Source organism: Giraffa tippelskirchi, chromosome 10, assembly GCF_054371585.1.
Source record: "Giraffa tippelskirchi isolate mGirTip1 chromosome 10, T2T-mGirTip1v1.2.pri, whole genome shotgun sequence".
NCBI classification, from domain to species: Eukaryota; Metazoa; Chordata; class Mammalia; order Artiodactyla; family Giraffidae; genus Giraffa; species Giraffa tippelskirchi.
This window is the reverse complement of record NC_137284.1, coordinates 45501754-45525203: the sequence shown is the minus strand read 5'-3', so window position 1 is coordinate 45525203 and position 23450 is coordinate 45501754. Positions and strand designations below refer to the sequence as shown.

Genomic DNA, 23450 nt, shown 5'->3' with positions numbered 1-23450 from the left:
TTCCAGACAAGAATTCAGAATGCTAAAGCCTTGCAAATACATGGGCTCCTCAAAGTTAAGCTCGTGGTTATGTTTAAAGGCACCCTCCCCGCCCCGGCCTTGTGGCCCAGCTGGTAAAGACTCCTCCTGCAATGCGGGAGACCTGGGTTCGATCCCTGGGTTGAGAATGCCTCCTGGAAAAGGGAAAGGCTCCCCACTCCAGTTTGTGGCCTGGGGAATTCCCTAGCCTGTACAGTGCACGGGGTCGTAGAGTCGGACAGGACTGAGCGCCTCTCCCTTCCCCGCCCCCGCGCCGTAAGGCCCGGGTCTCCGCTGGCTCTGAGCCGTCCCCAGATGTCCCTGAGGCGCCTTCGTCCCGGTGCCCCGCCCGTCCTTAGCTCGGGCTACCGGCCCCCGGCGCTCGGCGCGGGCTCGGCAGGCCCAGCCCCGCAGTGCGCATGCTCGGCGGCGGGAGGCGGGCTCGCTCCGCCGGCGCCCTCGGCCTGCAGCCGGCTACGCAGCGGCGGGAGCGCGCGCCCCGGGGCGGCGGCGTCCTGGAGACCCCAGAGCGATGGAAGCGGCGGCGCCGGCGGCGGCCGAGGCGGCGGGGCGCGAGGAGCTCGGTGGGTGCGGCGCGGGAGCGGGCGCCGAGGTCCGGGGGTGCGGGCGCCCCGCCGCCCTGCCCGCGGGTCGGGGTGCGCGGCGCTCGAGCCTCGGCAGGGTCGTCAGTGGGCTTCTTGCGGGGCGAGGCTCTTGGGGGCGTGGGTCTGGCGTGGGTTCGAACGTGAGAGCAGCCAAGTCCCGGGCACACTGCGGGCGACCGAGGCCGCGGAGGGAACTGACCTCGGGGCCCGCACCTGCGCAGGAGAGCAGGGTCAGGCGGGGAGCCAGGCCTGCAGAGGGTGTCAGAGTGTGCGTGTGTGAGAGTGTGTGTGTGTGAGAGCGTATGTGAGAGAGTGGGTATGAGTGTGTGTGACAGTGTGAGAGTGTGTGTGTGAGAGAGCGTGTATGAGTGTGAGTGTGTGTGTGAGAGTGTGTGTGACAGTGTGTGTGTGTGAGTGTGTGTGAGAGCGTATGTGAGAGTGTGTATGAGTGTGTGTGACAGTGTGAGTGTGTGAGAGCGTGTGTGAGTGTGTGAGTGTGTGTGTGAGCGTGTGAGAGTGTGTGTGTGACCGTGTGTGTGAGAGCGTGTGTGAGTGTGAGACCGTGTGAGTGTGAATGAGAGTGTGTGAGAGTATGTGTGTGACTGTGAGTGTGTGACAGTGCATGGGTGTGACTGTGAGTGATTATGTGTGCGACAGTGTGTGTGTCTTGAGACTGTGAGAGTGAGAGTGTGTGAGAGTGTGTGCCTGTGTGTGAGTGTGTGAGTGAGTGTGTGTGTGTGTTCGGGTGGCGTGCACTGAGTGTACGTGTCAAAGGCAAACCACAGCCTGCGCTGTGACTCGCACTGTTTTTTTCCAGTGATGCTTTAAGGAAGTTGTCACAGTTGGGCTTTTCAGAGGAGGCAACCGGATCAGGAACGCTGGTGAATCCTTAATTTACTCTCCGCCCCGCTGGGAGGGGCCAACGCTCGCTGATCAGACTCATACATGCAGTTGACTCACTTGGCAAACTTTTGTTTTCCTACTTTCCTTTGGTGTCTTATCTTGGCGACAGGGAATACACAACATTGTTTATGGTTTCCCGCTGTCCAAAAGAAAACAAAAGTAGAGATCGGAGTAGTAGTAATATTGTTCCTCCCAGTTATAATCATCGTATTAGGAATATTTGTAATTCGTTGCTAAATCATTAAATGATTAAAAAAGAAGTTGAGGGAATTCCCTGGAGGTTGAGTGGTTAGGGCTCCTCCCTTCCATTGCAGAGGGCACGGGTTCCAACCCTGGGTCCGGGAGCTAAAATCCTGCTTGCGCCTTTAAAGAAATACTTAATTATAGTAACAAGTAGACGTCCTGTAATAGTCTGTACTTTGCAGTTGATTTCTTTCAAGTCACAGTAATGGTAGAAATAAACATAGCGATATTGAATGTTACTGTGTGTCAAATAGTGTAAGTGCTTTTCCTACATTTTGTCTCCTTTAATTCTCACAATGATGGGTGAAGTAGGTGTTAATTATTATCCCAATTTTATAGTTACAGTAATGTTAAGCTCATTAATGGTACTACCCAGATAGGAACCCAGGTTTACCTGTTGTAAATTCGTTAATAACCCAACCCAGTGAGGATGTCGGGAAATGTGTATTCTCATGCATTACTGGTAAAAGGAGTGTAACATATTTATCCTTAAAAATGCACATATTGTTTGACCCAGCATTTCTACTTCTAGAAATATTTCCCAAGGAAATGAGTCATGAAACATATCAACAGATGTTCATTACATCATTTATAAAAGAGAAAAGCTGGTGACTATTTAAATGTTCAGTTAAAGGAAATTGTTCAGGTAAATTGTGATATAGCTATATGGTCATATGCTGAATAGCCATTTAACTGAAAGTCACATGGGAAGATATTTGCCATATATATTTTTACTAACTGAAAAAATTTTCTAAATTTTTTTTTAAGTTATGTCTGTTCATTAATTCAACACATGGTCATTGAGCTTCTCCCATGTGCTAGGCACTGCTTTAGGCATTTGGGATACATCTGTGAACAACACAGATCAGATCAAGATTCTTGCTCTCATAGAACTTATATTCTAGTAAGAGGAAGCAGACAGTAAACAGTAAGACTATTATCAGTTAATGTGTATGTGTGTTCTCAGTTGTGTTGGACTCTTTGAGACTCCATGGACTTTAGTCCACTAGGCTTCTCTCCATGAAATTTTCCAGGCAAGAATCCTGGAGTGGGTTGCCAATATCCAGGGGGATCTTCCCAACCCAGGGATCGAACCTGAGTCTATTGTGTCTCCAGCATTGGCAGGCGGATTCTTTACCTCTGCGCCATAATGATTACATTAGGCTAAAAGTGCTATGGAAAAAAAGAACAGAGTAAGGGAAATCAGGAATGAGAGTTGGGCTCGGCAGTTTATAGTATTTTATAAAGTGGTCTAAATGGACTTTATTGAAACAGTGGGATTTGAACAAAGACTTAAAAGAGGTTGGGGATTAGTCAAGTGGATATCTGAAGACAGACTATTACAGGCAGAAAGAACAGCTGGAGTAATGACAGAAATAGCAAGAAGGGCCAGGAAGCTGAAGCAGAATGGTCAAGGTGGTGATAAAGCCAGATTATGTAGTGGTGTGGACGTCCATGTAAAGCCTTTGGCTTTTACTCTGAGAGAAGAGGGAGCCAACGCAGAGTTTCAGGAGAGGAGAGACATGATCTGACTTTAATTCTAAAGGATCACTCTGGCTGCTGTGTGAAGAATAGACGTAAGGGAGCAAAAGTAGAAGCAGGTTATTTCAGCAATTCAGGAAACAGATGAACTTGTCCTTCACAGCAGTGCGGTAGCAGCGTGGAGAATGGAGAGAAATGGTTAGACTCTGGATATATAAAGCAGAACCAGAATGATTTCCTGACAGATTAGATGTGGAGTGATGGTGCAACAGAGGAGACAAGGGTAACTGCAGGGACCTGCGTGTCTGGAAGAATGAAATTGCCATCATCTGAGATGTTGTGGTGGTTTTATAGTATGTCTACAAATTCTTTGATGTTTCTCTCTTCGAGAGGAGGAACTTAATTTCCTTCCCTTTGAATGTGGGCTGAATTTAGTGACTTGTTTCTAATGAATAGATTATGGTGGAAATGATGATGGAATCATGGAAATGGTGGAAATGACCTCAAAGCTGGGTCCTGAAAGGCATTGTGCCTTGCTCTCTCTTTTGGATCAGTTCCTTGCAGGGGAACCAGCTCCCGTGTTGTGAGGATATTCAAGCAGCCATAAGGAAGAACCCATGTTTCATGGAACTGAGGCCTCTTGATGGCAGCCGTTAAGTTGTTATACAGTGATAGGTAGCAAGTACAGATGGTTAAAGCTGGGCAGAGCAGGCTTGGTGGTGAAGATCAGGAGTTTAGTTTGAGGCTTAATAAGTTTGAGATATCTGTTAGACATGAAAATGCAGATGTTGAGTAGGCAATGGGATGTATGTCTAGAGTTAGTGAGAAGCCCGATCTGGAGATAAATATTTGGAAGTCAACAACATGTAGATAGTATTTAAAGCCGTAGGGCTGAATAAAAATAAACTGAAGTGAATTAACATGTTTGTGTATGCTCTAAAATGTTGCCAGTGGTAGTTTCTAGGTAACGAGGTCATTTTAACTAAAAAAATTTGCTTATCTTTATATTTTCTAATTTTCTACAATGACCAAATATTATTTGATTTAAAAAAGAATTTAAAAAATTGGATGTCTATGTGAAAAGCACTAGTAGAGTTGTTAAGATACAGGTTTCCTTGAGCTTAAGGTCCATACTTTATTTCAGAGCAAATAGGAACCTCTGGAAGGTTTCGTGCTGTACATATGTTCTCTGCCTCAGAAATGAATAAAATAGTTACTGTTCCTATCTGATATATGGTAGTATATAGATTTAGGTGGCAACATTATGTTAGTTTTTAAAAAGGAAACCTTCTACTTTAGTTTATCCATTGTCAAAATATAAGTGGCTTCTTTTGCTATTATAAAAGTAATGCAAGTTTATTACTTTCTTCTTATTTTTTACACTTTCCAGAGAAAGACAGAAAAAGGTACTCAAGCTTTCATTGTCTGTATATACCTTTGTTAACTTATTCACATTTTGATATATTTCCTTTCTTTAATTTTTATTTAACTTTTAAACCATCATTGCACTTATGCTGTGATTATCTAGCTTTTTCTTCCTCAGCAGTTGATATATTATCTCTGTTTTGTTCAGACTTTGAAAGCCGTAATTTAGTGTCAGTGTCATAGTTTACAAAGGGGATGTACTCTAGTGAAATTGATCGATTTCCTGATTGTTACACATTTAGGTTGTTGCCAGATTTTGAGCAAAATTTTGTTTTGATTAACATCTTTGTGCAGAAATCCTTTTCTTCATATACTACATTTGCAGATGTGGGATTACTCAGTGAAAAGGATAAATATTTTAAAGATTTCAGTTCATATTGCTGAATGAATGTGATTGTTCTTTATTCTGATGATAACTGGAAATTTCAGGTTGATTTTAGTTTAGGAAATTGAGATTGAAAAGAGCATAAAAACAAAGCTAAAGAAACTTCCAGTATCTTAAAGCATAGCTTTACTTTTATAAAGACCTGTTGTACTGAGTTCCAGTTAGCACTAGGAGAATGGCAGCTGCCTAAATCTTAATCTCTCCACATATCCTCGCCTGAAACCTGTTAATTCAACAAGATCACAAGAAAACACATTTATGAAATTATTCTTTTAGTATAGGAGACCAAGGATACCACAAACTTCAAATAATCTGTAGATAGAAAAATAAACAGAAAATTTCCAACAGGGATCCTCTTGCTGCTGCAAACATGGAGAGTGGAGGGATCTCTGTGGAAAAGAGGAGAGGGAGCAAGAGGCTTGGAAGAAGCACAGTGAAAATCTCCTTCACAAAAGGAAAGTGTAAAGCGTGGTATATATTTATAATGGAGTACTACTCAGCCATAAAAAAGAATGAAATTCTGCCATTTGCAACAACATGTATGGACTTGGAGGACATTATGCTAAGTGAAATAAGTCAGACAAATACTGTATGATATCACTTATATGTGGAATCTAAAAAATATACCAAACTAGTGAATATAACAAAAAGGCCGACTCATAGAGGACAAAATAGTAGATACCAGTGGGGAAAGGGAAGCAGGGAGGGGCAATATAGGGTCAGAGGATTAAGTGGTACAAATTATTAGATATAAAAGCTACATGTATAAATGCAACATGGGAAATATAGCCAATATTTTATAGTAACTATAAATGGAGTATAACTTCTAAAAATTATGAACCATTATATGTATACCTGTAACTTATGTAATATTGTACAATATTAAAAAGATTTTTCATTAAAAGATAAAAGTATGATTATACTCACCATGATTTATGTACTCACTATGATTTAACGCTAACAAGAGATAAAAGTTCATTGGATTATTTCTTCACATTTTCCATACCATAATTCTGTCATCATTTACTATAAACCTCATGGAGACAAAATAGAAAATGTTTTGCAATGAATACTTATGCTTTTCACTTTGCGTTGCTTAGTCCAAACAAAATATCCAGCAGTTAAGTCTAGTTTCTTTCTAAATATGGTAAAACTCAAAAGTATTAATGTGTATTAACTTAGGGTAGAAATAGTAAAGATGAGTAACATTGCATGTCCTTCTATTAAAAACTTCATTTACACTAGCTTTAACTCAATTTTTAAAATGATGGTGAAGCACTTTTTTTTCTTTTTTAAGATATGGATGTAATGAGGCCCTTAATAAACGAGCAGAATTTTGATGGGACATCGGATGAAGAACAGGAGCAGGAGCTTCTGCCTGTTCAGAAGCATCACCAGCTTGATGATCAAGAGGGTATTTCGTGAGTAATTAGGGTTTAAATGTCTTTTTCTCTTTTCATTCACTGTATATTTTGTAATCATCTTCTATAGACCAGGCAGTGGGTACTGCAAAAGTCACAAAGATGAGTAATACATAGTTCCCACCCTCAAGACATTTATAGTCTATTTGGGAAAGAAGAAAAACATCTAAATTACAGAGCAGTGTATAGGAATCACTACATGATGAAAGTGAAAGTCACTTAGTTGTGTCTGGCTCTTCACAACCCCATGGACTATACAGTCTGTGGAATTCTCCAGGCCAGAATACTAGAGTGGTAGCCTTTCCCTTCTCCAGGGGATCTTCCCAACCCAGGGATCGAACCGAACCCAGGTCTCCCTCATTGCAAGTGGATTCTTTACCAGCTGAGCCACAAGGGAAGCCCAAGAATACTGGAGTGGGTAGCCTATCCCTTCTCCAGGGGATCTTCCCAGCCCAGGAATTGAACTGGGGTCTCCTGCATTGCAGGTGGATTCTTTGCCAACTGAGCTATCAGGGAAGCCCTCTTACTACATGATAATAAGTATCAAATGCTGTGAATCTTGAAAGAAGAGGGACTGGATTGAGAATAGAATTTTCAGAGAAGGGGCTTCAGCAATGTTTAGGAGTTAGACTCTGGGAAGTAGGCAGTAAACAGTTCTTTATGTCGAGTGAATGGTGTGAAACAAAGTCATGGTCTCAGGAAGACAGTGGAATATTTTTAAAATCTTTTTTGTTATTTTGTCATCATTAATAGATTTGAGTAAGTTATTATTCTAATGATAATTTGACAGTTAAGCAAATTAACATTTTTATTGACCAAAGAAGAATAGTATAAACTAATAAAAATTTTAGATAAGCGTTTTTTTTCAAAATTAAAAATTTGTGCCCTTCTTCCTAGATTGATTTGTGTTTTCTTTGCCAAGAGACTCTCCAAATGCCTCTTGGAATGCTTTCTTAGGTGAAATCCCTTGGGAGTTGATGATTGTAAAAGCTGATTAGTATTTATCTTACTTGATGATATACACAGTTTTAGAAATTGTATTTTTTTCTTTTAATTAACTTCCTCTGAGGTTGATAATCATAGATAAACTATGTTTAATGTTATGATTGCATAGTGCAATAAATTGCTGTCTAACCAGCTTAGCTGTATATAATATTCAACATAGCAGCAAAGAATCTTATGAGAAAATTTCCTTTCCTTTATTACTTTAATATGTACAAAAATACTTTCATTTAACTCATTTAATCTCCATAATAACCCACTGTATTCTGCTTTTAAAGTGCAAAGGTAGGACTTGAACCATACGTAACTTCTGGCTCCTTCAGCTTCTGGTTGAATGGAAATGTTAGTTTGAGTCCTTGCCTAGATTAATTTTTAGTTCCCTTCTGATGCTAAAACCATGGTCATGTAATTTTAATAGCTTTTGTTCTAAAATGTTTACTTTTTACAACTTCTACTTTCCAGATTTGTACAAACTCTTATTCATCTTCTTAAAGGAAATATTGGAACTGGTCTTTTAGGACTTCCACTGGCAATAAAAAATGCAGGCATAGTGGTAAGACTCATCTTTGTAATCTCTAGTTAAAATACAGTTACCAGTCTTAATTTACAGCAAAAATTAGAGCAAGTTAACATCTAACCTAGTCAAATATAACCTGGTCAGGTGACAACTAGATAATCATTTAGCTATTGTTGTTAAAATTATATGAACTATGATAATGTCTAACTAAAAATGAGAATTAATTACTCTTTTCATTTCTACCTAATTACTTGTTTACAATATTTGACAGATCCTGAATCAATATCTGATTTTTCCAGATATTGGATCTTATTAGATCTTATTAGTCTTTTGGATTTTCAGGAATTTAAGTGATACATTCATAGCAACAGATATATTTATAGAGTATTAGTATTGGTGTAATTTTATAGTTTTTTAGATTCCAAATAAAATACATAGTTTTCAGATTTTAAGAATAATAGTTAAGAAAAAGAATAACAATATCTTGAAAACAAATACTCAAAGAGTTTGTTGAAACCAATTATTGTAATTATAGAGAATCCTGAGAGGGGAGAATTCAGTTATGAACTAATGAAATTGTATTTAACATTTTTTAACTGATGAATTTTCTTAAGAAGAGTTTTAACTATCATATTGGACTTTGTCCATCCTAATTTAGAGAAACTGAAAATTTTCTGATTATAAAAATAACTTTGGCAATATTTTGTCTGCATCACTTTAATTTTAGTAAATGAATACTTGAAATTTTTATGTACCACTTTTTCAAATAATTATTTTCTAGGCACAGTTTCTCAGGTGTGATTCTCAACAAGCAATATTCAGAAGAAGTAGATTGCCTACAATCCCAGATGATACAGTGCTTTTTAGTAACTTAGATAATGTTTTATGGTTGCGTATACTTTTAGTGGTGGGATACCAGTTGTTGCAGACTTGCCATCTGATGTTAAATATCATGCTGTATTCTATTATATTGTGTTGCATGTCTATACTCTACATTCATAGGTTTGGATAGTCAGGTTGATAAGAGGTATTATATGTGGTTGTCTTAAATATTACTAAATTCTTTCTGTATCAAGTTCATTAATTTCTATTAGGCAAATGATTCTTTAATCGTTTTGTCTAACAAATATTTGTTTGTTACTGAAAATTTGTCAGTGACAATAGTCTGTTGTTTCGTTGTTTATAAGGTAATTTAATTTTTATTAAACTTAAATATTTAAAACTTATGTTTTCCCCACAGCTTGGACCAATCAGCCTTGTGTTTATAGGAATTATTTCTGTTCACTGTATGCACATTTTGGTACGTTGCAGTCACTTTCTATGTCAGAGGTAAATGTGGATTTGTTAAGTCTGTTTAATTTATTTTAAAGCTATATAGTTTTTAAAGGATAAGATAGTCTTATATTTCTACTGTGCTTTGGAACTAGACATTGTATTGCCTATAATCTGTTACATAAACAATTCTAAGAGACTGATTATGGAAAAAGGTAGCATTTCATATGATTGAAATCTGGTCAACATAAATATACTTCTTTTAAAAGTAGTGAAATCGAATTTTTTTTAATATAGTGTAAATGAAAAAAATCAGGGAAGATAAGTGGGGCAAAAGGAGGCAGCAGGGCTACTTTTAGTTAAAAAATAATGGTCATTTTGTTACTGATTTGATTTTGGGTATAAGGTCTTTTATGCTCTTTGCTGATATGTGGGTTGGTAGATAGTAAAATAATATTCTGTTTTATTTTTGTATCAAAATGTTTCTATTGGATAGTGAACCAACGTTTAAACAAACATTGTCTATTCTGGCAAACTAATATTCTAACTTTAACTCACTTTTGTTGTTGCTAAATGTTCTTAAAACTTTAGGCAGGTCATTTATGATCTTTAAATAACACTGTATACTTGAAAAAAATAGAGAATGTGGCTATTATGATGATTAAATAGGGTAATTTATGTGACAATATATTATAAAGCCCTCTATGGTTTTTTTAAAATAATGCTGTTATAAGAATGGAATAATTTAGGCATGAACAGTGTAGTTGATGTTTTTAGATAATTGAAATATTTAAATCAGTGCAACACAAATATTATATGAATTCAACAAATATAAAAACTTTAACAGTGGGTTGAAAACTAATATATTGGTAAAAAGATATATAAAAACTTTAAATTTCACAAGATGATTTTAGAAATATGCAAATCTCCAAATTTCAAAAACTCCTTTGTCAGTATATAGTCCATTTATTGATGTTCTTTTCAAGAAATAGATTTATGGAACAATTTAAAATTTTTCTTTTTCATATGCATGTATGTCATTAAATTTCAGGTTTAAAAAGTCAACATTAGGGTATAGTGACACTGTGAGTTTTGCTATGGAAGTAAGTCCTTGGAGTTGTCTGCAGAAGCAAACAGCATGGGGACGGTAAGGACTTGCTATGTTATTAATATCTAGTTATCAATATAAGTATTTTAATCTGATAAAGTACATTAATAGAAGTATAATAAAGTTGAGGGGAGACATAAGTTTTAGAGTTAAATGGACTTGGGTTCAAATTTCAGCTCTATCATTTTACAAATTTATGATCTGGGTCAAAGAATTTTTATTTGAGTTTTTTCACTATCAAGTGAGTTTACAATAATATTTCACAGAATTATAATGATAGTTGAAATAAAATGATATTTATAAAGCATCTAGCTAACCTACGACATAATCATGTTCAATAATTTTTAAGTAAAGGAAAAAAAGCAAGAAAAATGTTGCAATCTCTATTTCAAATAAAATTGTAGTGTTTAACCCATACTTACAAGACATCTGAAGTATGTATTTTAATATAATGTTCTTTTTATTATTGTATAGTTTAATTGTAACTTTATGTTGGCAGACATGGCTAATCAAAATCAGGTGAATACAGGACTGGAAAATAAGCATAGGCAGTTTACAGCATGCTAACCAGGGCACAGATAATGTGTGTGGAAGTTAAAAGAAGGAAAAGGATGGTATTAGTAGAGTGGTTTGTGGTTTGATTTTCAGAAAGTTACATGTGTCTGTGAGCTGCTCAGAGTTTCCGGCCTGATAGACTGTGCGGGAGAAGGAAGGAGACAGAGCCAAGGACCCTGCCTTCCTGCTACTCCTGCCAGTCTAAAGGCAGCTTTGTCTGCTTTTCCTGTCTAAAAGAATGGCTTTCAGACAGAAGCGACTGGGATGATTGTTGGTAAAGGGTACTAAAATTAAAGATGAATGAAGAGATCTTAAAGAAATACGTAAATGTAATTCATCAGAGAGAAGAAATTTGAATTCGTTTCAAGGTACCAACATTATTTACACATGAGATCCCTGAAGAACCACGAAGAAAGAGAGAATTATGGCAAGAGTGAAAATAGGCAAGGGCCCTTCCAACTTCAGACGGGAGGAGGAGGCTTTGTTGACTTTTAGATTAGACTGCTTGATAGCTTGACATTAATGATCAAATAAGAGACTATAATGAATTAGTAAGTGCAAGCTCATTGTTCCCAGAACAACAGGCAGAGGTGTGGACTATATACTAATAATATGTAGGCAGACTTTTAACTTGATTATAATCATACCCAAATAACGCTAATTTGGCCAGTGATTTCCCTTCCTCACTTCCATACCCTCTGTGTTATGTGGCTGGAATTGTTTAAAGTACCTAAAAAACTGTGCACAGAGCTAAGTGCCTGGAGAGGTCTCTGGTAGAATGATAAGGGCCATGTCCCCAGTCCTCTCCCATTTCATATTCTTATTAGTAATTTGGATGATAGGGAATATGCTCATCCTATTTGGTGGCAAATACACTAGGTTGATCTGAAAAAGATCTTGAGAAACAGGAGAGATGGGCTTAATCTAATTGCTGAAATGTTTTCATGAAGTCACTTTATAGATAGATACTCTTATGAATCTGTTGAATTTCAGAAGTAAATAATGCGAAAATTGGGAACTTTTAAGTATTATAACTTTTTTTGCTCAATAATATGTCTAGTGATATGCAGATCATAAATATGTGCTCTTTCTAGAAAATAAATATTTTAAGCAAGTAGAAAGAAGTGGAAGCAGCGACCGATTTTATTTTCCTGGGCTCCAGAATCACTGCAGATAGTGGCTGCAGCCATGAAATTAAAAGATACTTGCTCCTTGGAAGAAAAGCTATGACAAACCTAGACAGCATATTGAAAAGCTGAGACATCACTTTGCTGACAAGGTCCATATAGTCAAAGCTATGGTTTTTCTAGTAGTTGTGTCTGGATGTGAGAGTTGGACCAAAGAATTGATGCTTTTGAATTGTGGTATTGGAGAAGACTCTTTGAGAGTCCCTTGGACTGCAGGGATATCAAACCAGTCAATCCTAAAGGAAATCAGTCCTGAATGTTCATTGGAAGGGTTGATGCTGAAGCTCTAATACTTTGACCACCTGATGTGAAGAGCCGATTCTTTGGAAAAAACCCTGATACTGGGAAAGATTGAAGGCAAAAGGAGAAGGGGGCGGCAGAGGATGAGATGGTTAGATAGCATCACCAACTCAATGGACATGAATTTGAGCAAACTCAGGAAGATAGTGAAGGTCAGGGGAGCCTAGCATGCTGCAGTCCATGGTGTTGCAAAGCATTGGATGTGACTTAGCGATTGAACAACATTATGAAATGTTTTAAAATAGTTAAAAGGGAAAAAATATATTGACATTTCTTCAGCTCTTACTGATACTTATTTGTGGGTGTCCCTTTTCAGGAATGTGGTTGACTTTTTTCTGGTGATAACACAGCTGGGATTCTGTAGTGTGTATATTGTCTTCTTAGCTGAAAATGTGAAACAAGTAAGTGTTTTTCTCCAGTTTTTAAAATCATTTTCTTCTGATGCCACAGTTATGGCATCATATTTAGATATGGCATCAAACATAGATGGTTTGTAGTCTTGGTAGGGACTGTCAGTTTGAGCAAACATGCAAAGCACTGAAATAAAAAGCTCTCCTTTTAGCACAATGCCAAAGTACATTTCTTTATGTGCTTTAACTGATAGTTGGCCTGTATTATTCTTACTTTACCCTCTGTTTTTATTTAGTTATTTTAATCAATAACTTTTATTAATTATCCACATGTGCATGGTGCAATAGTAGGCATTACTCATAGTAATCTAGAGTACTTCTCTTGTAGGTATTTTAATATAAAATCATGTGAATATGTGTTCTAAAGAATCTATATGTATATATCTAGTATATATTTGGGCTTCCCTTGTGGCTCAGCTGGTAAAGAATCTGTCTGCAATGCAGAAGATCTGGGTTCGATCCTGGGTTGAGAAGATCCCCTGGAGAAGGGAAAGGCTACCCACTCCAGTATTCTGGCCTGGAGAATTCCATGGACTGTATAGTCCATGAGGTCACAAAGAGTCAGACATGACTGAGCGACTTTCACTTTCAAGTATATATTTGACTCACTTTTCTAAGTATAAGATAACTTCATTTTATATTTAGACCAAGATTTGGCAGCCATTTTTTGTAAAGGGCTAGATAGTAAGTATTTTCAGTTTTGCAGGCCATATGATCTCTGTCTCAACTCAGCTGTAGACAATAATACATTATATGTGGCTGTATTCCTATAAAATTCTATTTGCAAAAATAGATGGGAAGTTTTGGTCTGGGGGCCATAGTTTGATAAAGCCCTCTTCTTAGATTTTTAATGGTGGAAAGGGTCACTGAGTCATTCTTTTATGAATAAGAGAGTTGATGCTTTTATCAGCATTATTCATCATAGATGATGTGCTTTTGATTTTACAAGTATTTAATTCTTCAAGTCATATAGTTTTAGGATTACTGACTCAGTTAAGAGGCTATTTAATGTCAAGATAGGATATACCATTTTAGCAGTCATTTACATATAATATAATGGAAATGGTGCCTTTCTAGGATTGTGCAACATGGTAGTATTGTATCTTTTCTATCATCCTCTAAGAGAGCTACCAACAAGCTTGAGTTCAAGTTGTAGATAATGCTCATAATGCTTTATAATCCTATGTTTATAAACTGTGATACATATCCTTTAATTTTTGCAACTGCACTGTAATATAAGTATTATGCTTATTTTATGAATGAGGATACAGAGTCTCACAGAGCATGAGCAGTGTGCCTCAGGTCATGTGAATTAGGCAGAAACCTAAATGCCTCACACAGCTGCCACACTACTGTTCTTCCTAGGGCAGGACATTGTCTGACTTTAGTTGTGAGTATGTGTATGACACAGACTATGTAAGTACATAAAATAAATATCTGTAAGCTCAGGATTGGTGACTTTCTCCTATGAAATGTTATCAGTTGCCCCCAAAGTTGAATGGAAGAATTTAACTCATTTGCACATAAGACCGGGTAGAAAAAGTGACTCTCTGGAAGGTAAGGAGAAGCTTGCAGTTGATAGAAAGATGCTGTTTGCAGCCCAAAGAGCAATATTGAGGTAGATGTGAGAAAAGTTAAAAGCAATGCTAAGCACCTCACCTTAGCAGAGCAGACAGATGATCACTGAAACAGCATCATCAGAGATTGCCCCTTTCTGCAGAAGTGCCCTGACATTTGAGAGCAGTCTCCAATAAAAGACACACAGGTTGATTAAACTGTACTAATTGCTACTACTTTTACAGTTAAAACCTGTAAGATTATTACCACCTTGATCTGCCTAAAACTGAAGGTTCAGTATCACATTGAACCAAAGAATTAAGAGTTTAGTTCCCATACAGAGTTGTGCATCTCTTGCTGTGTAGCTGCTGCGTGGCTGTTCTTGGTCCTGTTAAGCCACTGTGGACAGTTGGCCAGGGGTAAAGTACTGTGGTGCTTCCAGTGATGCTGGTCCATCATGGTTATATTAGCTTCTTGCTGATCTTAAGTTAAAATGCTGAAGAAAATGTCAAACAAAATAGTGTATGTGGGTATGAAGAAAAGGCTATTACATTCAGAGGAAAAAAAATGTTGTGATACCAAAGACCATGAACTTCAGAGTCAGAAGATCTGAATTCAGATGCATGCTCTCAGTTTTAACTTACACTTGGGTAAGACCCACTTATTCCTGGTCAAGCCTTGATTTCCTTATTTGTAAAATGGGAATGATAGCAAAATCTCCCCATGTTCCTCATAACCTTATTGTGAGCATCAGCTAATGAAAGGTTTGTGAAAGCCTTTATACAATGCATTATGCATTTTATATGCAGTATGCAAATGTAGCATATTATAGCTTTAATTCTGCATTTTAGCTTTGCTGAAGAACATTATCTGCCTTTGGAATTTTAACCATTAAATCACTGAATTGAAAAGTTAATAAATTGTAGAATTTAGTAAATTTGAGCTCTACATGGAAGCAACTGAATTTAGTAATTTTATCTTATAATATTTATTTCAGTGTTTTGCATTTTGGTAAACATGTGAGAGCGTAGGAAGTCCTATTAGATAGCCAATCTCTGTCTCTAGAGGGCACCGAAGGACTCAAATGTTTACCTGAATCTTGCTCTGGGTATGTATCGATATTTTTATTTTACTTTATTTTTCAATCTTGAGAATTTCTTATAACCGTCTTTCTGCCAAAGAATACTAAATTATTATGAGAGGTTTGTGATAGAATTGATTTGAAATTCTTAAGCACCTAACAACTCAAACAGCCCTTTTTAGAATTGGTTATGTGACTACTTTTCTCTTGCCAGGAATCCTTGATAGAGCTTAACTCTACCGTTACCTCATCTTGATTATGGGAGGTACTTCTTTGAATACCTGTACTTCAGAAGTATTTGGCTGTAAATAATTTGATGACAGAGAAAATCAGGTCAACAAATACGATATTTTCTTAGAAGCCAAGTGATGTAAACGATCAATTTTGCTTCTATCTCAAGTTATAGAAGATAACAGAAAGTTTTAATGGCCAATTATAAGATAAATGAGAGCTGTGCTTTTCTTAAATGGCATGTGGCATAACCTGGGAGTCTGTTAGTCCAGTATGAGTTATAAGTTGCCAACATAACTTAAAACTAGTAGGTATATTCCCTGCAATTTAAGATGATATGTACATTTGTAGTGACACTAAACATTACTTATTGTGGGTAAGGGTAAAATTATCCCCCTGAATTATTAATCATGTCAGGATTTTGTTCTGTAATTCTGACTTTTGGCCCCCTCCTCCTGTATTTCAGGAGGGAGAGAGATGTCAGGAGGGGACCAGGGCCTCCTTGGGCAGGCCCCTCTTTAAGGCTCGTAGCATTTCGATCAGGTGAATGTGTACCTGTCACACGCTAGATTCTTGAGTCTCAGACTTGGGTTTGAATCCTAGAACCACCACTTACTGGCTTGATATTATATAGATTTTTCTTTTTTACTTTCCTTAAACCTCAGTTTCCTCAAGTATAAAATGAAAATTAATATTACCACCCACCTCAGAGAGTTGTTTTGAGGATTAAATGAGATGTTATATATAAAGTTCAGTACTTGACACAGTGTATATAAATCATAGTTTTCTTTATATTTCTCCTTCGTGAGTATAAGTTGATGGAAGTTTTTTCCTTCCGCTCTTCTTTATTCTTCTGGTAATCCTGTATAGGTTCATGAAGGGTTCCTGGAGAGTAAAGTTCAGTACCTGACACATAGGAAGTACTCAGAAAATGCTTGCTGTTATTACTATAAGTTTTGGTTCTTAATTTATATATCCAGAGATGTGATAATGTCATTATATTAAAAGGAATGTACAGTGTTTGGGGCAAATAGATTTTCACTGATATTTTTATTTTAGTATGAGCTGCCTCTGCTGTGAATTTTTAAGATTATTTTTAAAGTCCTCTATAATTTCATTTCTATTTTTGTAAGTTAGACTATTTGATTAATTGAATCAGGGACAACTTTTAATATATGGAGCCTATAAATTATGGAATCTCTTTTGGAAGCTAAATATTGGTTTATAGAAGTAGCTGAATAAATTTTGAGGTAAAGTTGGTTTATCTTATAGAAACTTTTTGCTCTGACAAAAATTTATTGTCTAGCACGCAGAAGATAGCTGATTTTTTATAAATATTTATTGACAGTGATGCTAATTCATCAACAGTTGCTTTATAGAAGACCTTTAAAGTTGGGTTGTCATTTCTGAGTTTCATTTTGACTACTGTACGTTTCTAAAAGGCACTTGGAGATTGTTTTTTGCTTTGAAAAAACTGTGTTAATAGACCACTCAGTGGCCATTCTAGACAAGCATACTTCTACTTTTGATTATCTCAGAAGCAGATTGAGCTTTTGCAGACATCACGAGCATCACAGTCACAAAGCTGCAAAATGGATTAGCAAGTCTGTCCTCATAAGTTTCTAGTGAACTTTGTTTTCACAGTATGATAAAGTTATTTTACAAAGAAGACTATTCTATTTTAATTATCCTTAAATTTTGTATATATGTATATATATTTCTAGGTTGCTAGAGTGTCTTGAAACTATGTATTTTTATTTATTGCAAAGTAATTTATCACAGTTTATATAGATCATAGTTTTCTTTATATTTCTCCTTCATGCTTATAAGTTAATGGAAGTTTTTGTCTCTCTTCTTCCTTATTCTGGTAATCCTGTATAGGTTCATGAAGGGTTCCTGGAGAGTAAAGTGTTTGTTTTGAATAGTACCAATTCATCAAGTCCATGTGAGAGAAGAAGTATTGACCTAAGGATATATATGCTTTGCTTTCTTCCATTTTTAATTCTTTTGGTCTTCATTCGTGAGCTCAAGAATCTGTTTGTGCTTTCATTCCTTGCCAACATATCCATGGCTGTCAGTCTTGTGATAATTTATCAGTACGTTGTTAGGGTAAGTATAACATGTTTTTAACTGTGTCGTATGTTTTTTAACAAGTAAACTTTTTGTTTTTTTTACTTTAGAGGTAAAAGTGATGATAGGTAAAGAGCCTACTTCATATGTGTCACCTAGGAGATAGTCAGGTTTCCTTTTGGGGGATACTGCTCAGCTGAAGAAGTATATGGCATGGGGGATGAAAGCATAAGCTTTGTAGTCAGATCTGGTTGTGAATCTTGGTCAGTATGCTTCTGAGCCATATGGTATTGCCTCAGAAGGTAGGAATGCCTGCCCTACTAGAGTTGTGAGACCTTGCCTTAGTACACTGCCTAACATGGAACAAAGAACTCATTAGTGTCTTGTTTATTCCTTTAAGACTTAAACCAGTCACAAGAGATGGGAGTCTGGATGTGATGCTATAATTTTCTTTCACGCCTGAAGCTTTATTTGCCGCCACCATTTCAGCTCACCACCACTACCCTGGGCTGTGATCTCTTTATGCAGTAACCGCAACTGAGTTCATCATCAGTAGTCTGGAGATACTTAACTCAGTTTCCTTAAAATAATCTGTTGAGGGGATCCAGGGGATCTGCAAATACCTTAAAATTATTTATAAGATTTAGTATTTCTGTATGTATATTTGCATTTTCCACTGAGCAGCTGTATAGCTTTCATCTCTCACTGGGGTCAATGACTCAAAAAAGGTAGAGAATCCTTGTTTTATTCTTTTCTGATGAAATTAGACTTTTGAGACATTGCTGCCAAAGCAGTTGTCCTAAAATCTCCATTAGCAGTCCATGACAAATTCTCTTATGATGAGTCCCTGTTTCCTTTTTGCCTTGTCTGAATTCCAGAGCCTGTGGACTCTCTGTTATAGCACATGTGAGTGGAAGAGGAGAAGCAGGAAGACTGCATAAGGTTTTCTAGAGTTCCTGACCCCTTAGTTGGACATCTAGGAGTTAGTGGAGCAGAAAAGTACGTTCCTTAGGTAGAGGGAAACTTGTGAGCCTTGAAGGAGTTTAGTATTTATCCAGCAATCCAAACATTTTAATTTTCCATTTTGATCCTAACATGTTTTTAGTCATGTATCACCATCGTGTCACACAATGCTACCTATGCTTCAGGTTTTCTCAGTTCAGTAGCTCAGTCGTGTCCGACTCTTTGCGACCCCATGGACTGCAGCATGCCAGGCTTCCCTGTCCGTCACCACTTCCCGGAGCTTGCTCAAACTCATGTCCATCTAGTCGGTGATGCCATCCAGCCATCTCATCCTCCGTTGTCCCCTTCTCCTCCTGCCTTCAATATTCCCTGCTTCAGGGTCTTTTCCAATGAGTCAGTTCTTCACATCAGGTGGCCAAAGTATTGGAGTTTCAGCTTCAGCATCAGTCCTTCCAATGAATATTCAGGACTGATCTCCTTTAGGGTGGACTGGTTGGATCTCCTTGCAGTCCAAGGGACTCTCATGAGTCTTCTCCAACACCACAGTTCAAAAGCATCGATTCTTCAGTGCTCAGCTTTCTTTGTGGTCCAACTCTCACATCTGCACATGACTACTGGAAAAACCATAGCTTTAACTAGGTGGCGGAACTTTGTCAGCAAAGTAATGTCTCTGCTTTGTAATATGCTATCTAGGTTGGTCATAACTTTCCTTCCAAGGAGCAAGCATCTTTTAATTTCATGACTGCAGTCACCATCTGCAGTGATTTTGGAGCCCAAGAAAATAAAGGTTTTCTAGACCTCTCTGACTTCCCCAATTATCCCTGTGCTGACACACTTCAGTGTCTTTGTTCATCCCTTTCACCAGCCTCAAATTCCACTTCCAGTCTGGTAAGGCAGAGAACACAGCATGGTGAGGAGACTTGGGGTAGCTGGAAGAAGTAGCCACTTTGGACCCAGACATCTTGAACAAGATGTGCAGATTGTAAGTTTCCAGATAGTGAGGGTTGGAACAAGGCTGTATGAGTCAGGACCAAGTCATCGAAGCCAGAGTCAAGGCTTATGCACAAATAATAAGGGTAGTGGCAACCATCAGGTCAAAGAGTAAAACTCTGAAACCAGGAGCTAGGGAGCCACACAGGGTTATGAGGTAGAAAGGCAGAGTTGGGCAATCTTAGAAACCAAAAGACCAATGAAAGTAGAGTGGGAATGAATTTCATGGGACACTGTCAGCGGTGGTTGATAACTGATTATATGGCTCTCAGCTCAGATGTTGAATATGCTTGCATATTTCCTGTTGTGGCAGGAGCCATGCCCAGTGAGAACAGCCTGAGACTTACAGGTGGAAACAGGTAATCAGGAGCATTTAGCTCATCTGGAATGTGTGGGCTCGAGGGAGACAATTGCTTCTGGCAGTAAAATCCTAACAGCTTGGCCTCATTTAACATAGGATGCTTTAATTTTTTATTGAAAGAATTATTCACATTTATAATCCACATTTGCTAGCGTGAAGCTCATAAGTGTATGATTTCACTTTTCTGCTTTAAATTGTTTCAAATAAGTAAGTAACTTATTTTTTCTTTCTTTCTCCAGAATATGCCAGATCCTCACAACCTTCCAATAGTGGCTGGTTGGAAAAAATACCCCCTCTTTTTTGGTACTGCTGTATTTGCTTTTGAAGGCATAGGAGTGGTAAGGATTTAGTCTTTATTATTATTTTTAAAATCTTAAGTCAACACAGAGACTTACTTACATTTAAAAATACATGGTTTTCTTTCCTGTTTTTTTTTGTTTCTATTTTTTTATTCCTAGAAAATGATTTGCATTTTGGTATGATAATTTTGAATTACAGTTTAGTTCCTCTACTAACCAGGAGTTTCATCCAAGTTTTATCTTGGATCATTTTCTTAGTATGTAAAATGAGAGCATTAGAATAGATGAGTTTTAATATTTTGTTGTGAAAATTTTCAAACTTATATAGTGTGATGAACTCCTCTGTAAGCGTCACCCAGCTTCAAAAACCATTAACTCATGGTTAATTTTGTCTGATCTATATTCTCTCTACTCTGTCAAATCTGGATTATATTTAGACAGATCCCAAACATCGTATCTTATAGACTAGATGATTAGCAATGAATTGAAATTGTTATAAAGTTTACTATTACATAAGAAGAGTTAAACACAAATTCTTTTTAGATTTATGCATATCATGTTTGTTTTGTGAAATGATGTTATCATGAAGCTAATACCAAGAGATTACAAACATTGTGAAGATTCTGAGATCCTAAATATTTCCATTCAAGATGCTTCCAGTTCAGGGACATCCTTGTGGCCTAGTGGTTAAGACTCCCAACTTCCAGTTTAGGGGGTGTGGATTCGGTCCCTTGTTGGGGAGATAAGATGCCAAATGCCATGTGGTGTGCCCAAAAAATTAAAAAAGAAGCTTCCCATTCATTGAAAGCCTAGAATGTATAGATTTGGGCAAAATAGAATATTGCTGTTTGTGTGCTCAGTCAGTCGGTCATGTCCAACTCTTTGTGACCCCATGGACTGTAACCTGCCAGGCTCCTCTGTTCTTGGAATTTTTTGGGCAAGAATACTGGATTGGGTTGGATCTTCTCAACCCAGAAATCAAACCTGCATCTCTTGTGTTTGCTGTGTTGGCAGGTGGATTCTTTTTGACACTGTGCCACCTGAGAAGCCCCCATACTACATTTGATCTTGATCAAAAGACCATGTCTTTTTGTCTTTTCATACTGTTCATGGGGTTCTCAGGGCAAGAATACTGAAGTGGTTTGCCATTCCCTTCTCCCTGGACCACTGGGACCTAGACCCTGATGCTGGGAAAGATTGAGGGCAAGAGGAGAAGGGGACAACAGAGGATGAGATGGTTGGATGGCATCACTGACTCAATGGATGTGAGTTTGAGCAAACTCAGGGAGATAGTGAAGGACAGAGAAGCCTGGCATGCTACAGTCCGTGGTATCGCAAAGAGTCAGACATGACTTAGCAACTGAACAGCAAAAGGCCATAGCTTGTGTTTCATAGTCTGATGGTTTGGTGTGGGAGCAGAACCACTGATAAACATCTGTTTGTATGAACCACAGACAAAATACACCTGAGACAATTCTATGCGATTTTAGTTGGGTTTCAGCTCTCTCTGAATTCTCCTTTACAGAATTCTTACTAATTCTTAGAAGCTCCATTTATCCCTGTTAGAGACATAATTGTAGATTTTCATTTCTGCTTTAACTAGTAAGCCATAGTTAAGCTATTGGACATTTCCAGTTAACTGTTGTTCCTCTGACGTCTCAGATTCAACAGCTCCAAAGTCTGACACATACTTTTTCTTTTTGTATAAAAGCAGTTTCACTTTCTCATTTCTCTGTTTCTTTTGGTTTTACTTTTGGTTGCTCAAACTTGAAACACTGGAGTATTTCTTTTCACTGTGTTCCTGGTTTCCCCATTCCAATCAGCAATTAAGATGTGTTGAGTCTTCTTTTTGTATTTCCCCAAATCAGCTCCATAAATGAGGTTATGTGTGAAACAGGTAATGCTGCTTAGCGCAGATGGAGCCTCTGTAATGTCCATTTCCTTCCCTTCCTCCTTTCCTAGCTGCACTGGCACCATGCTTGACTTGAGCTTCTCATTTCAGTCTGGGTTTTCTCTGGACCATACAACTTGTGTACTCTTCTGTTTTCTGTTAATCACTCACAGGTTTCATATGGACCTACCTAAATCACCTGAAAAGCAGAGATAATATTAGTTATTATCTCATGAAGTTATTGTAAAGACTCTGTAAGTTACTACATGCAAAGCTTTTAGAAAAATCCCTGGCGCATTGTAAGCACTCAGTAAATACTTATTATTACTTAGTGTCTTTTACTGTATGGTCAAATTTGTATGCCCAATACCTCCAAAGATTTGCCTACAAATTTAACTTTTAAATTAGCCTTTTTTTTCTAAAGGTTTCTTTTTTTCCCCCCATAACGTAAATACTTATTCATCTCATTGGGGCTTCCCTGGTGGCTCAGATGGTAGGGAATCCATCTGCAATGCGGGAGACCTGGGTTCGATCCCTGGGTTGGGAAGATCTCCTGGAGAAGGGAACAGCTACCCACTCCGGTATTCTGGCCTGGAGAATTCCATGGACAGAGGAGTCCACAGGGTCGCAAAGAGTCGGACACGACTGAGCGACTTTCACCTTTCACACGTTCATCTCATTAAATTGACAGACAACAGATACAGATGGGTAGAGAGAGAAACAGTTGTAGGCATGTGTGTGCTTGGGTTAGCGTGCATTTGCTGAGAGAGCTGAGAGCAGCGGCATCCAGGAGCGCTGAGCACATTCAGTGCCCAGACCCTGTCTAGATCTGATTCTCCGGCAAAGGAAACAAAGTGCTTTGGAGAAATGGCTGGTTACAGGATGGAAGCAAGGAAATTCAAGGTGTGTCTGGAGCATAGTGTAGTGCCACAGAGTGTGTGTGTTTGTGTGTGTGTTAGTTGCACAGTTGTGTCTGACTCTGCAATCCCCCGCCAGGTTCCTGTCCATGGAGTTTTCCAGGCAAGAATATTGGAGTGGGTTGCCATTTCCTTCTTCAGGGTGTCTTCCTGACCCAGGCATTGAACCCATATCTCTTACATCTCCTGCATTGGCAAGCAGGTTCTTTACCCACTAGTGCCAGCTGGGAAGCCCTGCCAGAAAGTACAGAAGTGCT

The 23450-nt window shown here is 38.0% G+C and overlaps 1 protein-coding gene across 3 annotated transcripts in view; it reads left to right on the top strand.

Annotated features, from left to right (window-relative positions):
• The first annotated feature begins 479 nt into the window (after window positions 1-479).
• Window positions 480-23450, top strand: part of SLC36A4 (solute carrier family 36 member 4) — a 44853-nt gene continuing 21882 nt past the window's right edge. For 2 of the 3 annotated variants that reach the window (XM_081537919.1, XM_081537918.1), the window contains exons 1-8: window positions 480-602; window positions 6359-6482; window positions 7947-8037; window positions 9242-9330; window positions 10325-10420; window positions 12740-12824; window positions 17584-17811; window positions 20326-20424. In XM_081537919.1, the coding sequence (XP_081394045.1) occupies window positions 551-602; window positions 6359-6482; window positions 7947-8037; window positions 9242-9330; window positions 10325-10420; window positions 12740-12824; window positions 17584-17811; window positions 20326-20424 (864 nt within the window). In that variant the 5' untranslated portion in view covers window positions 480-550. The remainder of the gene's footprint in view (window positions 603-6358; window positions 6483-7946; window positions 8038-9241; window positions 9331-10324; window positions 10421-12739; window positions 12825-17583; window positions 17812-20325; window positions 20425-23450) is intronic. The other variant, XM_081537920.1, reaches the window with a different exon arrangement.